Source organism: Mya arenaria, chromosome 13 (assembly GCF_026914265.1).
Source record: "Mya arenaria isolate MELC-2E11 chromosome 13, ASM2691426v1".
Lineage (NCBI taxonomy): Eukaryota > Metazoa > Mollusca > Bivalvia > Myida > Myidae > Mya > Mya arenaria.
The window spans coordinates 39,469,618-39,484,041 of record NC_069134.1 but is presented as its reverse complement, the minus strand read 5'-3'; the positions used below and the strand labels follow the sequence as shown (position 1 = coordinate 39,484,041).

The 14,424-nt window shown below is 33.6% G+C and overlaps 1 protein-coding gene across 1 annotated transcript in view; it reads left to right on the top strand.

The window, feature by feature from the left end:
• LOC128213173 (cholecystokinin receptor-like) overlaps positions 1 to 14,185 on the top strand; it is a 30,940-nt gene extending 16,755 nt beyond the window's left edge. Inside the window, exons 4-6 of the mRNA XM_052918723.1 lie at positions 3,098 to 3,303; positions 3,715 to 3,883; positions 8,725 to 14,185. Of these exons, the coding sequence (XP_052774683.1) occupies positions 3,098 to 3,303; positions 3,715 to 3,883; positions 8,725 to 9,111 (762 nt within the window). The 3' untranslated portion in view covers positions 9,112 to 14,185. The remainder of the gene's footprint in view (positions 1 to 3,097; positions 3,304 to 3,714; positions 3,884 to 8,724) is intronic.
• The last annotated feature ends 239 nt before the right edge of the window (positions 14,186 to 14,424 follow it).

The following is a 14,424-nucleotide window of genomic DNA, read 5'->3' as shown; positions in this document are numbered from 1 at the left end:
TAAGGTAGAAATACCGTGTTTTCTGCACATTTCTTTCAATTTAAACTCGGTTTCCTTCATAAGAACCATTGTTTTCAACATTTATTCATCCTTTTCGGTTAAATTAAACAATTGTATTAATTGTGGTAAATCTTATTTGGTAGTAAAAGTGCATCATTAACATGGTCGTCAATGGCTCGTTAAAGCTACTAGGTTAATTGTACATCGAATACCTTAAAAATAGTTTAGTTAGAGTTATATCCTTTTCAAAAACAGGTAGGTTAGGTAGGCTTTTTATTTATTTTTCTCGGGCTTTCTTTAAGAAAATAGTTGTCATCATTGGAGAATGGTGTTAATTAATATTCCGAGTGTAGCCTCAAAAGTTTTAAACTACATTTAAACACACACATTTATTTTTTATTAGGCTTTATATAAAGAACATAAATGTAATCATTGGAGAATGGTGTTTAAGTAATACTCTGTATAAAGCTTTAAAGCAACACTCTCACAGATATACCACTTTTATAACCTGTTTTTTTGTCTTAAAAAGAGAAAAGATGCCTAAATATCTGCCAACCAATGATATATGATTGCTGACAAAAATCAGATCGTTGATGCTCATATTTCTGTTCGAAAATTAATGCTTTATGGCTTAAACCGTAACTAACGGTTTAAGTAAAATGCATAAAACATCAATTTTTGAACTTAAATATAAAAATCTGCGATCTAATTTTTTGTCTGCAGTCTTATATTATTGGTTTCCATGGATTTTCGCAAAAATTGGCTCGTTCCTAGACAAAAATAAAACAAGTTGTCAAAACGTTCAATCTGTGACAGTGCAGCTTTAAAGGTATAAAAACACGCATTAAGTTATAAAAAAATACCAACTGACTGTAAAAACTGTAGGGTCGGCGCCTGTTTCGTAGGTAGGCTCGGACACCCCGAACCAAATGCATTTTTAGGCCTAATTGAAACGGGCGTTCTATATCTCTGTTATTCATTGATTCCAAAGCGAGAGGCTGTCACTAGTAAGCAATGTATAACCTCCTGTGATGGCAAGATTTCGTCTTCAAGTAAATGGCCATTTGGAAAGAAATGAGACGCAGTAATTGAATAACCGCGAATACCAAAGAGTATATGGAAGCCAAAATTCATTTCACAATATTTGTCTTATGAAATGAAATTGCGATGGTCTGGCCGAAGGAGTAATGAAATAGATAAATTGTTCATATCCGCTAAATGGAATCCACGTTAGATCTGTCTTATGTCCTGTGTAAATTAGGCAGTCAATCAGGTCAGAGACAAATATGATATTTACCAGAGATTTAGCTGCTTAGCTCTGTGATTCCCATGGTTGCGAAAATTATAGTATTATGTTGCATAATAATTTTGCATTCGGAACTCCTCGGCCATTTTCTATCGAAAACAACCTTGGATGAGTACTGGTATATCAGTAGAAGTAGACCGTATTTTGTTTAAAGTGACACTCTTTTTATCTAAAAAAATATCTCAACTAGTTAAAAAACATATAATCACCGCCAAGCAAGTGTTAAAAAATGCAAATGATCATGGACTATCATAGTCTACTTCATTGATGTATATATGTGTGATGTTATGTGTGGAAATAAACTTGTGTTCTGTTCTATTAAAAATCAATACATACACACGTATAACGAAAATAAATTTTGAGTGATAAACCTTTAACTACTTAATAAATAATGCATTTATGGAAAATATTAATTTCTTATAACACGATTGTCAATGTGTTTTTAATTGTAGAAAGCGCAAAAAATATTAAATGATTGGTGAATGCTAAAAGATTTACTGCGGTCTTCTATCGTGTCATAAGGTATAAATACCGTGTTTCCTGAACATTTTTTCAAATTAAACTTGGTATCCTTCATAGGAACCATTTTTTTTAAACATTTATTCATCCTTTTTGGTAAATTAAAACAATTGTTTTAATTGTGGTAAATCTTATTTGGGAGTAAGAGTGCATCTTTAATAAAAGTAGTGATTAATTTGTGTTTTACCGTGTCTTGCATTACTCAATTAAAATTGATTGCCAGTGTAGTGAATAATTGCATAAATAATTAAGATTCCCGAGAATAAAATCATGAAGTTTAACTGTTAAATTGAAATTACTACGCGATCTACTTGCAGCGTAGTTAATTGTGAAGATTTCTATCAATGTAAACCATCCTTATACATCCTAGGTTGTTTTCGATGAAAATGGCCGAGTTGTTCCGAATGAATAATTACATTGTGACTGTACATGAATACAAATATGTCAAACGTATTTTATTTAATGTATAAACTTAGCTGTAACCGTTCTCTCAGTGCCAATAAAATTATGTGTTGCCTTAGGGGTGAGCTTAAAGCTGCACACCCACAGATTGAACGTTTTGACAAGTTTTTTTTAATTTTCTTTCTTATTTTTGTTTTGTAATGAGCCAATTGTTGCATGCATGTTTAGACACCGTGAATGTTATATTACTGTTGACAATATAAAAGATCGTAGTTTTTATATCTCCGTTCGAAAAATGCTGTTTTATGAATAAGGGCGTTACCAACACTTTAAGACAAATCTGATCAGCTGCTGGCCCCAATTTCTCGAAACTTCTTAAGTGACTTATAAGAGCATTAAGCTAAGCTCTCTTTTTTCTTTCAATAATTTGCGTAATATTTACATATTATAAGAGTTTTTATGATCTAGATAGGAATTATCATTATGTTTATCGCAATAAATGTAAACCATTTTTCATTAATCAAAATTCAATTTATGTATGTACTTTGTCTTATTGAAATAAGCTACTTAGGCTGTGAAGTTTCAAGAAATTGAGGCCTGCAGACAAAAACGAAATAAAACAAGAGTCAAAACTGTCAGTCTGTGATAGTGCAGCTTTAACATCGAGAGTGGTATAGTGGTATCTGCCTCTCGATAAAGAGGTCGTAGGTTCGATCCCCACCAAGGTTTAAGTTTCGTTTTCCAAATTACTCAAAACTCATTTATTTGTTGTTTATTTAACCTGCTTAAGAATCCTGCATTTGAATGCAGGATTTTGCATACTGTTTTTGAATAAAAAAATATATAGAGGTATGATTGTTCTCCATGCAGGAATACCGGGAGGTCGGCTTACGCGTGAAGGCGCAGTGGTGTCATAAGTATTATCACGACAAGCCGATCCTGGGCCGCTCGTTCGAGATCTACATGCTGGCCCTCATCCTCGTGATCCCGTGCACTGTCATGGGTGTCACCTACACTTGGATTGCGAACATCATCTGGCACGTGGCAACACGAAGAGCTGACATGCGGTCCGGAAGGTATATGCACGTTCGTTCGTTCGTTCGTCCACGGGTCCGTCCGTCCGTCCGTCCGTTCGTTTTCTCGTTCATTCATTCATTCATTCATTCATTCATTCATTCATTCATTCATTCATTCATTCATTCATTCATTCATTCATTCATTTATTAATTATGTTTTTTTTATTTATCTATTATTATTATTATTATTATTATTATTATTATTATTATTATTATTATTATAATTATCGGTTTTATTAATTATTGCAACCGATTTCAAGACAATCAAGTTTTTTCAAGTAAAGGGATAAAAAGTGTCCTGTAATTTAAATTTAATCATAGAATAACTAGTACATATTAGTTGCCCCTTAAGTTTCATTATTAAATATCCCCGCAATCGAGTTGTTTTGCATAACATACGTCATGTTTCAGCTGTATATCGGAGGCGGGTGGAGATAAATCAACCTCAAACGGGACGTCTCATGTGTCAGCGAACGGAAGTGACGTCACCAACCGACCTGCCTTCGTTCCGCTGACGTCACCGCTAGCCGTCAGCCCATCAACGAAAGCTTACATGGATGACGACAAGACGAGAAAACAGGTAAGCCGTTGAGTGTCTACTATATATCAACTCAACTTTTCTGGAAGTCACCAATTTTACTGTAATTGAATGGCCTGTCAGTCAAAAGTCAAAACTGTTTTCTGAGGTCTTGGTAATCGATAGATGGCCAAAAAATGATGTGTAACGTTTTTAGTCATAAATCGTTAATTATCGAACGTAAATATGAAAACAATCGGATTTTTTAGCAGTCTTATATTACTGGTTTTCAGATATTTACGCAAAAATAGCTCGTTCGAAGACAAAAAGACGGTAAATCTGTTAGAGTGCAGCTTTAAGACGAATTCCATATTTCTCTCTCAGACAGATTTATCCAGACTGAATTTTAAACTTTGTAATAACAATATACCTGTTGTAAAGGACCTCTACACGCACTTTAAAGTTCAAAAGAACGTTGTAACCAAAGATGACCTAGTATGTTTACATTATAATTTCTTATCAAAAGGCACTGATCAAGCCATTTTGATTTTTTCGAAGCCTTGTAAAAGAAAAAAGTGGCTTTTACGAACATTTTCCTGTACTTAAACAGAGATTGGTTCCTGTTGTATGCCCATACAAAATTCATAGGTCTTCTAGAAAACAATTGTCACGGAAATGTAGGTGTCGAAACATATTAGTACTTCATTGCTCAGGGGACAAATTATTTTTCTTAAAACGGGATAAATTCAGTCGAATTATTTCAACTACAAGAAACTAAAAACGATAGTTTACTATGATCGTATTTAAATGTTGCTATATCATGTATATGGTTCATTTCCACATCAAGGGAGGTATTGACTATTCAATGTCAACTCAAGTCTTATGTATTCGGAACTCTTCGGCCACTTTTCTCGAAAAGAACCCCGGACGTATGCCAGTGCATCAGTACTTCGTTGTTTTTTTAATTATATCATTAATTCAATGTAATGTTTTAACTTGTATTTATTGATCTAAGTTTAAATTGTTTGCCAGTGAAGTGTATTATTGCAAACATAATTAAGATTCTCAAGAGTTAAGTTTAACTGCTTATTAAATGACCATGCGATCAACTTGCAGCGGACTTTAACGTACCGATTTCTGAGAATGTAAACCGTCCATATACATCCGAGGTTGTTTTCGAGAAAATTGGCCGAGGAGTTCCGAATGCTCAAGTCGTACGGTCATACATTATTGACTTCATTAACTCAGTTGGACAGTTATAAATAAAAGTAATCCGATTAGCTATATCGTTCTCAGATCCAATTCAGACCAATATTGAATACCAGCCCCAGCGAGACTTTTCTTCTATTCACTCAGATAGATAAAACAAGCTTTTTGTTATGATCGCAAAATAACATTCAATCGTCCCAAGACTGAGAACTTGGCAATGTGGCTGTATAATTAAAAGGTTTTTTTTGGAAAGATAGATTTTATTTAATATTTCAGTTCTTAAAATACTGAAGAGAATTTGTATTAAATCACGAAAAAAATGGAAATAATGTTTTTTTCTAAGTAGCACTTTTTTGTTTTAATATAGGAGAAAAAGGGTAAATAATATAGGCCACAAATGCACATGTTTTTACTAAAAATGCTATAAATTTCTAACGTCAAATACTGGATCCACCCTTGTGATAGAATGACATTAAACAACAATCGATAAATATCGTTATAACGAAAGTAATAGCATTTTTCGGTATCCATATCAAATTTAAACACACACCAATATGTATTTTTCTTATCTTATTAATGAAATTTTATATATTCATAATGAAATACCAAAACACTATCCCATCATTCAATGCATATTTACAAGACAAAAAATAGAAGGAGATATCGCAATACTAAACGATAGATATGATTAACACACTCTCAAATGGAAAGTATTTAAATTATGATATTTTTAAAGTAATTAAAATACCGATTGTATACAGAACCAAAATGCATATAAATAGTGTAGATTTCTTTTTTTTTCCTTTTTACACAACCACATATAGTAAAAACATCAATAAAGGGGGACGTGTTAGTGTGTGTGCGTGCGTATGTGCGTGTTGTTGTTTTTTACGCGTGCGTGATTCGTTTTTGATCTTCTGAAAATATGAAACAATACAGATATGCTTTTGATTTATAATGTGTTAGAGATTAATATTCATTTATTATAATATCTATGTTCAAAATAAATGACAAAAAAGAAAGTATTTATTACGATATAACGAATGGTAAATATCGTCTAAAATGTCTGTTAAATCAAACATGATATTATTTCTTAGTGAAGTATTGAGCAATTTTGTTTGGTTCGAAAATGAGGGACATACATTATCATGACTCTTCTTGCGGAATGCCGAACACTAGAAGGATGATTTTTGAGTAGTAAAACCTTCTGACCTCTCCTGAAAACTGGGCGAAAACAACACTGCTGGGTGTCACGAAATGTTCCAAAAAAGTGTGGTTATAACAAATGGGGAAATCTTAACTATATTCGTTTCATGCCTCCTTGATGAACAAATATCACGACATAGTCTCCTCAATAATATGTGATTTGCTTTTTCGTCCAAAAAGGGTAAATACCTCTTAGACTACATAAGGCCACACTAAATAAAAAAAATTGTTCCATGGATTGCCAAAAATATGAGCGAGCGGGCGAAATAAATTAAAAATATTATATGATTTCCTATGGTTTATAGAGATTTACCAGTGAAATACAATTAACAAATCACTGTTTCAACTAGTAAAATATAAATTTTGGTACTCACTCGGTGAAATATATTACCATCTTACACTGAAACAAACAATTATCCTCTATTTTTGCCAGTCTTATATTCTATATATAGAAGAACGATTTTTTAACATAATTGCCCCTTAATTCATTGAACACGATCTATAATTTAATCTTTAATGGACAATAAGTAATGTTTACTCCATTATCATTTTCGTACACCAAAGTGATGATGCCATGCGTAGAAGATTTTTTATTTTTATAATCAAACCTCTGGCCCCATTTTCTCGAAATATCTTAAGTCCCTCATACCAGGATAAAACTCACTTACTATTTGGATTTAGTTTAATTGGTTCCTTATTTACAATCTTGAGAGTTTTTGGACTTCACAAGGAAATTATATGAATGCTTATCACAATGAGCTATTTTTCTTTTAGTAATATCACGATTAGGAAGGAGATTTGACTTAATGAAATGAGCTATGTAAGTTTGTTATGCTTAAAAAATTTCGAGATGAATAAGAATGCTTCATTGTATGTACAGAACATGATAAACCTAATTTCTTAGATAATATTTAACATATTTAATGTAAGACAATCATTGCTTTGGAAAAGGGATGTGAAACAACTTTTCTACCCGAATCACTTGAACATCATTTACAGCTTTTTTAAACAATACTTATGATTGATTTTGGATATTTAAACAATGAAAGTTTAGCATCTGTGTACATAGGCACCATTAAAGAATTTCGTAGTCTATATAAATTTTAATTCCTTGATTTCATTTCATTTTTAATATCAGTGTTAATGCAATGGCACGTGCTTACCAAAATGAACATGACCAGGGTATGTTCAGAATACAATTAAAGGGACTACACACCAGATGATACAACTGCATGAAAAACAGAAATTTGTCAAAAGCTTACATAAAATTGGCATCGTTGTGTACAACGCATTGAGTTTTTACTAACTGATGTATCACATGGCTTACGATACCTGCATACTTCGCAGTTCTTGCGCATTTATTGTTGCATTTTATCATGTAATATGTTGTATAATCGGCCTCTTTCTAGCTAGGCTTGTTTTTAAGAAATACTGAATTTGCCGCTTTTGTACCATCTGGTATCTAGTCCCTTTAAGTCAGAAAGTTTTAATAAACATCCCGGAATATGTTTAAAAAAAACATATATCCAAGTAGCGTAACATATTTCTTGGTGGGTCCAAACCAATGCTCTTTCTATCCTAATCGCCATTTGTGAACAGATACACTTTTCCGTTCAGAGAAAAATCTACAATTTACCAACCACATGATTACCAGAATTCGCCATTTTGTTTGAAACGATTTGACTTCAAGCTTTGGTTTCTTCCCTTTACAAAAAATAGGTGTGGTAAATCCATGGAGCGAAACATCAATTTGGTGTGGCCTAAGTAATTAAAAAGTTTTTGTCAGATTTATCATCTTCCCATTACCAAATGACAGTCCTGACAGGGAAAATAACGGTAAAAATACGTTATGGCAAAAGACACACACACTCGCACGCACACACTCTCACACACACACATACACATACACATACACACACGATACATACTATGTAAAAAGAAGCAGCTAAAGTTCTAGCTTTTCCAGTCTTTATTACAAAACATTAAATACTTTCGTAAAAAAATTCTTTTCACTTACATCAAAAACATTGATTTCTATGTTCTGAATAAGCAAGACAACAAAGCAGGAAATGTTATTCGGACTCAACACTTTTGTTTGAACAAAGTTTAAAATTTATGTCTGCGAAATGATATTCAGACTCAACACTATTGTATGAACAAAGTTTATATTTTATGTCTTCGAAATGTTATTCGAACTCAACACCTTTGTATGAACAAAGTTTACATTTTATGTTTTCGAAATGATATTCGGACTCAACACTTTTGTTTCAACAAATTTATATTTTATGTTTTCGAAATGATATTCAGCCTAAACACTTTTAATTAAACAAAGTTTACATTTTATGTATTCTCTGGTTATATTACTATATCGAGGGTTTGTTAAAAATAATTTGAAACAATTGTAAAAGAAATATTAGATCAACCCTTAAAGAACGTGAACTAAATGAATGTATGATTTAAGGTACAAACAAGTATCGTTTTGTCCGCAGGTGGTGCTGATGCTTATGGTGGTGGTGGTGCTGTTCGCGGTATGCTGGACACCGCTGCTCGTCAATAACGTTCTAGCAGCGTTTGACATTATCGATTATCTACACATGGGCGCCCTGAAGCCGCTACGTATTACGTTCCACATTCTGGCATACGCTAATAGTTCCATCAATCCATTCGTGTACGCCTTCATGTCAAAGAACTTCCGGGATGGCTTCCGCCAGTCCGTCATCGTCTGCATCCGCGGCGAGGCTTATCTGAAGCGCACGAAGACCAGCGCGCGATCCATGACGTCAATGACACGCGCGTCGACGTCAAACGGCGTTGACCGGATCGCCGGTCTGCATTCGGAGTCGCTTGCAATGAGGCGGCCAAGCGAACAGGTTTGAGAAACAAAACGAAACGTCTGAGTGTTGGAACGTGTGTCTTATTATGATTAAATATCAATGTTGATAACAAAATATACATTTAATTGGTGTTTAGAATGTGACAAACAGATCGGTGCTTTTTTGAACGTCCACGACATTGAATCCATGATTACCAAACAATATTTATTGACTGTGTTTATGCATGTTAAGCAAAGAAACTCCATATTTAAAAGTTAAAGATGAACATAAACACAATACTTATACCATTCGGAACTCCTCGGCCATTTTCTATCGAAAACAACCTCGGATGTATGCAAGTACATCAATTGAGATAGTTCGTAAAAATTTAAATAGTAGCTGATCAAGAGCAGTGTTTTAAAGTGACACTCTTATTAAAAATCAATACATACACATGTATAACGAACATAAATTTTGCATCATAAACCTTTAACTACTTAATAAATTATGCATTTATGGAAAATATCAATTACTGATAACACGATTGTCAAGGTGTTTTTAATAGCAAAAGGCAAAAATATTAAATGATTGGTGAATGCTAACAGATTTACTGTGATCTTCTATCGTGTCATTCCGTGTTTTCTGCACATTTCTTTCAAATTAAATTCGGTATCCTTCATAAGAACCATTGTTTTCGACATTTATTCATCCTTTTTTGGTTCAGCTTGTTCTACTGATTATAATGATTGCCAGTGAAGTGTATAATTGCGTAAATAATTAAGATACTCCAGGGTAAAGTCAGAAAGTTTATCGGCTAAATTAAAATTACTACGCAATCCATTTGCAGCGTAGTGAAACTCATTCGGAACTCCTCGGCCATTTTTTCAAAAACAACCTCGGATGTATGCCAGTACATCAGTTAAAGCAGTTCGTAATTTTTTGAATTAAATCATTTCAGAAATGTAGTGTTTTATAACTGTATTTATTGATATAAGTTTAAACTGATTGCCATTGAAGTATATTATTGCAAACATAATTAAGATTTCCAAGAGTAAAGTCATAAAGTTTAACTGCTAAATAAAATCACTACGCGATCTACTTGCAGCGGACTTAAACGTACCTCTTTTTTAGTATGTAAACCGTCCAAATACATCCGAGGTTGTTTTCGATAAAAATGGCCGAGGAGTTCCGAATGACATGTGAGGTTGTTTCCGATGGAAAATGGCCGAGGAGTTCCGCATGAGCTTATCCAGCTGATCTCCTTTACATACATGCATTATTTTATATCAATCATTGTGTAAATGTGAATCTATTATATTTTGTCTATATGTAAACTTTTTGTTTGAGATTGAAATAAGTATGAACAAAGTTTAAATTTTATGTCTTCGAAATGATATCCGGACTCAACACTATTGTATGAACAAAATTTACATTTTATGTTTTCAAAATGATATTCGGACAAAACACTATTGTATGAACAAAGTTAGCATTTTATGTCTTCGAAATAATATTCCGACTTAATACTATTGTATGAACAAAGTTTACATTTTATGTCTTCGAAATGATATTCGGACTCAACACCTTTATTTCAGAAAAGTTTACACTTTATGTTTTCGAAATGATATTCGCACTTTTAATTGAACAAAGTTTACATTTTATTATTTTATTTATATCATTGTGTGAATGCTAATCTATTAAACTTCGTCTATATGTAACCTTTTGTTTGAGTTTGAAATAAGTATGTCTGATCATTTGATTGATATACGCTTCTGTCTAGTTCGGGTAATCGACCCACAATAGATGAGTTTATGTCTGGCAAGAGGAGTTTGATTCTCTGGAAGAACTGCCTATTTAGAGAAGCAAAAAATCGTACTTTATAAGTCATTTATAGTTGTTTACATTTGCGAGTCATTGTTTTATTATATTTTTCGTCATTGTATTTTTGTGATGGAGGTTGGAGATCTCGCTACTTTATAAGTTTAATGTAACCGCACATTGTATAGTGCAACATAACCTCAAGCTTAATTTATGCAGCTTCGTTTTGGATACGCAGAGAAAAGGTTTTCAAATGAGTTAAAATGCTAACAGAATTTACAAAATGCACAAACATCCTTAAGATACAAACCAATATTGAGTTAAAATTAAGTTTTAATTGAGTTTATGAATGACTTTAATTTCGATAGACGCGTTGGCGCTGTTTTAACAAGAGCTGGCCTCTTAATAATTGTTGTTGTTGTTGTTGTTTTACGTTGAGTCGCTGTAAATTACCAATTTGCTTACAAGTTTAACGGAGCAGTTTTGAGCAATGTGTTGTACTTTATATGAACCTGAATAATAAGTGCATTTCTGAAAGGTGCTTGTAGTTTATAGTTTGGAAAATGCTATATCATGGAATTGGAACTATTTATCAGCCATGATTGTGTATTAGGATTTTTTTGGTAAAAAAAAAACCTGCTTGTACGATTTAATCTTGAAACCCAAAACCCTGTTTAGATTTTTCTAATGAATGCATGATTCAAGATTATGTGTTTGGATTTTACTTAGTAATTGCATACCCCAATTTTTCAAAATATCTTTGGCTTAGCAGGCGCGTAGTAAGAGCAAATTTAGGAATACGCAGATCGATGACAGACAGCATATTAACCCTTCACCCCCAACTCCCCTTTGGTTTTGAGCTCTACTGGCCAAAGGCCAGAAGAGCTTATGCGATGGTAATGTGTACGTAGTATGTGCATCCGTGCGTCCGTGCGTCCGTTTGTTCGTGCGTCTGTAAACAATTGCTTGTGAACACGATACAGTCTTCAGTTTTGATTGTATCTCGATGAAACTTGTACAGTATTTAGATATCCATTAGAACTTGGTTCCTTCTGAAAACCAGCCAGATCTGCCCATGCATGCCTGGATTATGGGTCTTGAAAGTATAAAAAATGCTATTTTAAGCTAAGTCTATTTTTAGCCAAGTCTACATAAGCGAAGTCTTTTTTTAGCCAAGTTTACATGTAATGTCACAAGTGCTTGTGAAGGTTTGCTCAAAATATGCCCCTGGGGTCATTACTGCCCCCCCACGGAGATTATCCCGCAAGGGACCAGTGCGGTAAATGCAAACGACCTCGGCGACGTTGGCGGAGGCCCAGGGAAGAGTTCTCTTTTCTTTGTAAGGGACGGACTCCCCCCCCCCCCCCCCCTTAAATTGGGAAATATTAAAAACCTTTTTGTTTGAAACCACTTTGCAAATCCTTGCTATTTTGAACAAGGCTTTATTTAGTGGTCCACTACCATGTTTGTTCAAATTATGCCCCTTGGGTCAAAACTGGCACTGCCGTGGGTGTCACAATTTTCCTAGAGACTTATTTAAGAAATATTTTCAAAATCTTCTTGTTTTAAACCACAAGGCCCATACCTTTGATATTTGTTGTGGAGCATCATATGATTCAATTGAAAACATTTGAAATAATGCCACTTGGGCAAAAACTGGACCCACCCCTTTTGACTTACTTATTAATTTTAAAAGCTACAGTAATGAAATTTTGACCATGTGAACAGTTTTGCAAACAAGCATTTATGTTGTCCTCGGATGTCCTTGACTTTGACCTTTGACCGACTTTTTTATTTTTAAAGCTACAGAAATGAAATTTTGACGATGAGTACAGTTTTGAAAGCAAATATTTTTTACCCTCCGATTACCTTTACTTGGCACATATTAAAATAGTTCATGCAACTAATCTGCTTACAACACTTTCTGTCCTCAGATGTTGAATGTGCAGCGTTTTCAGCTAACCCAAACACTAAAAGTGAACTATATATATATGTTGCCTATTACTCAAACGTACATGCTCTGGATTGAAAATGACCACAAGAGCCATGCCAGTAGAGCATAGGCCCTTTTGGGCCTTTTGTTAATACCAATTGGGGGATTTTGGTATGACAAAAACTTCGACCTGTCAATTTCATTACGCAACTGCGTATTTGCGTGCAGTCAGCTACGCGCCTGCTTAGCATGGATTACTTTAGTACGTCTTGTAGAACGTCTTGTTCGCTCAACCATGTATAACTAACTGTGCCTTGACTTTACAAAAGAAAATATTTGTTTGCATGATTATCTCTATAGAATGATTTCATTTCAAGTCTCAAAACTCTTAAAAGTTGAGAAAAAAAGTTACGCGATTTATACCAAAATTATAACTGCACACGTCTTCTAAACAGCCAGCGTGTCAAATAACATCTCCATAAACGTTCAAAAAAGCAAGAAAGGACAATTGTTTACTGGTTTTTTTTATATTGTTATTATGTAACTATAGCAAGAAATACTAGAACGAGAAATCTTTAGCTAAATAAAGTAACTGTGCTAAAACATCCTACTGATCGTTAAGTTCTGCAAGAAACAGTTGTATTTTTGTCTGCAAAATTTTAAAATGATAAGTTAATTTTCAACATTGTCACATGTATTCAGGACAACTTCTTGTCACATGTATTCAAGACAACTTTCTGTCACATGTTTTCAGGACAACTTCCTGTCACGTTTATTCAGGACAACTTCCTGGCACATGTATTCAGGGCAAATTCCTGTCACGTTTATTCAGGACAACTTCCTGTCACATGTATTCATGAAAAATTCCTGTCACGTTTATTTAGGTCAACTTCCTGTCACGTGTATTCATACAACTTCCTGTCACATATATTCAGGACAATTTTCTGTCACGTGTATTCAGGACAATTTTCTGTCACGTGTATTAATGACAATTTCCTGTCACGTGTATTCAGGACAACTTCATGTCACATGTATTCAGGACAACTTCCTGTCATATATATTCAGGACAATTTCCTGTCACGTGTATTCAGGACAACTTCCTGTAATATGTATACAGGACAACTTCCTGTGAAACTCGCGCGAATTGTATACAGTACCCAACTATTATTTGTCATATAATATGTTTGTCGACCGTGTCGATTTTTTAATACACAGTTACTTTTATCTGCTTAATTGCTTATAAATACATGCCATTTCAGCTTATTATTGTCGTTGACTGCTACATGTATATATGAATATGTGTTTGTATTATAATGACAATGTTAACAAATTATGTTAACAAATATATTATTACATGTATTGACTCGGAATAAATGATATTTTTATAAATCAAGTATTCACTTTACAACTTTTTAGGCTGCTTCTACCACAAGAATAAAATTATAACTGTTAACGTAAGGTCGAAATTTTATCAAATGAACATTTTTACTAAGTTTGAATATACTCCGACCAATCGGTACCAAGACATTTATAAACCCTTGATTGAATATCCTTACTAACATAATTATAACGATAAAACCAGCATCATTTGTGTGCCTGAAAAAGAGATTAGGCGACAATCCACTTCA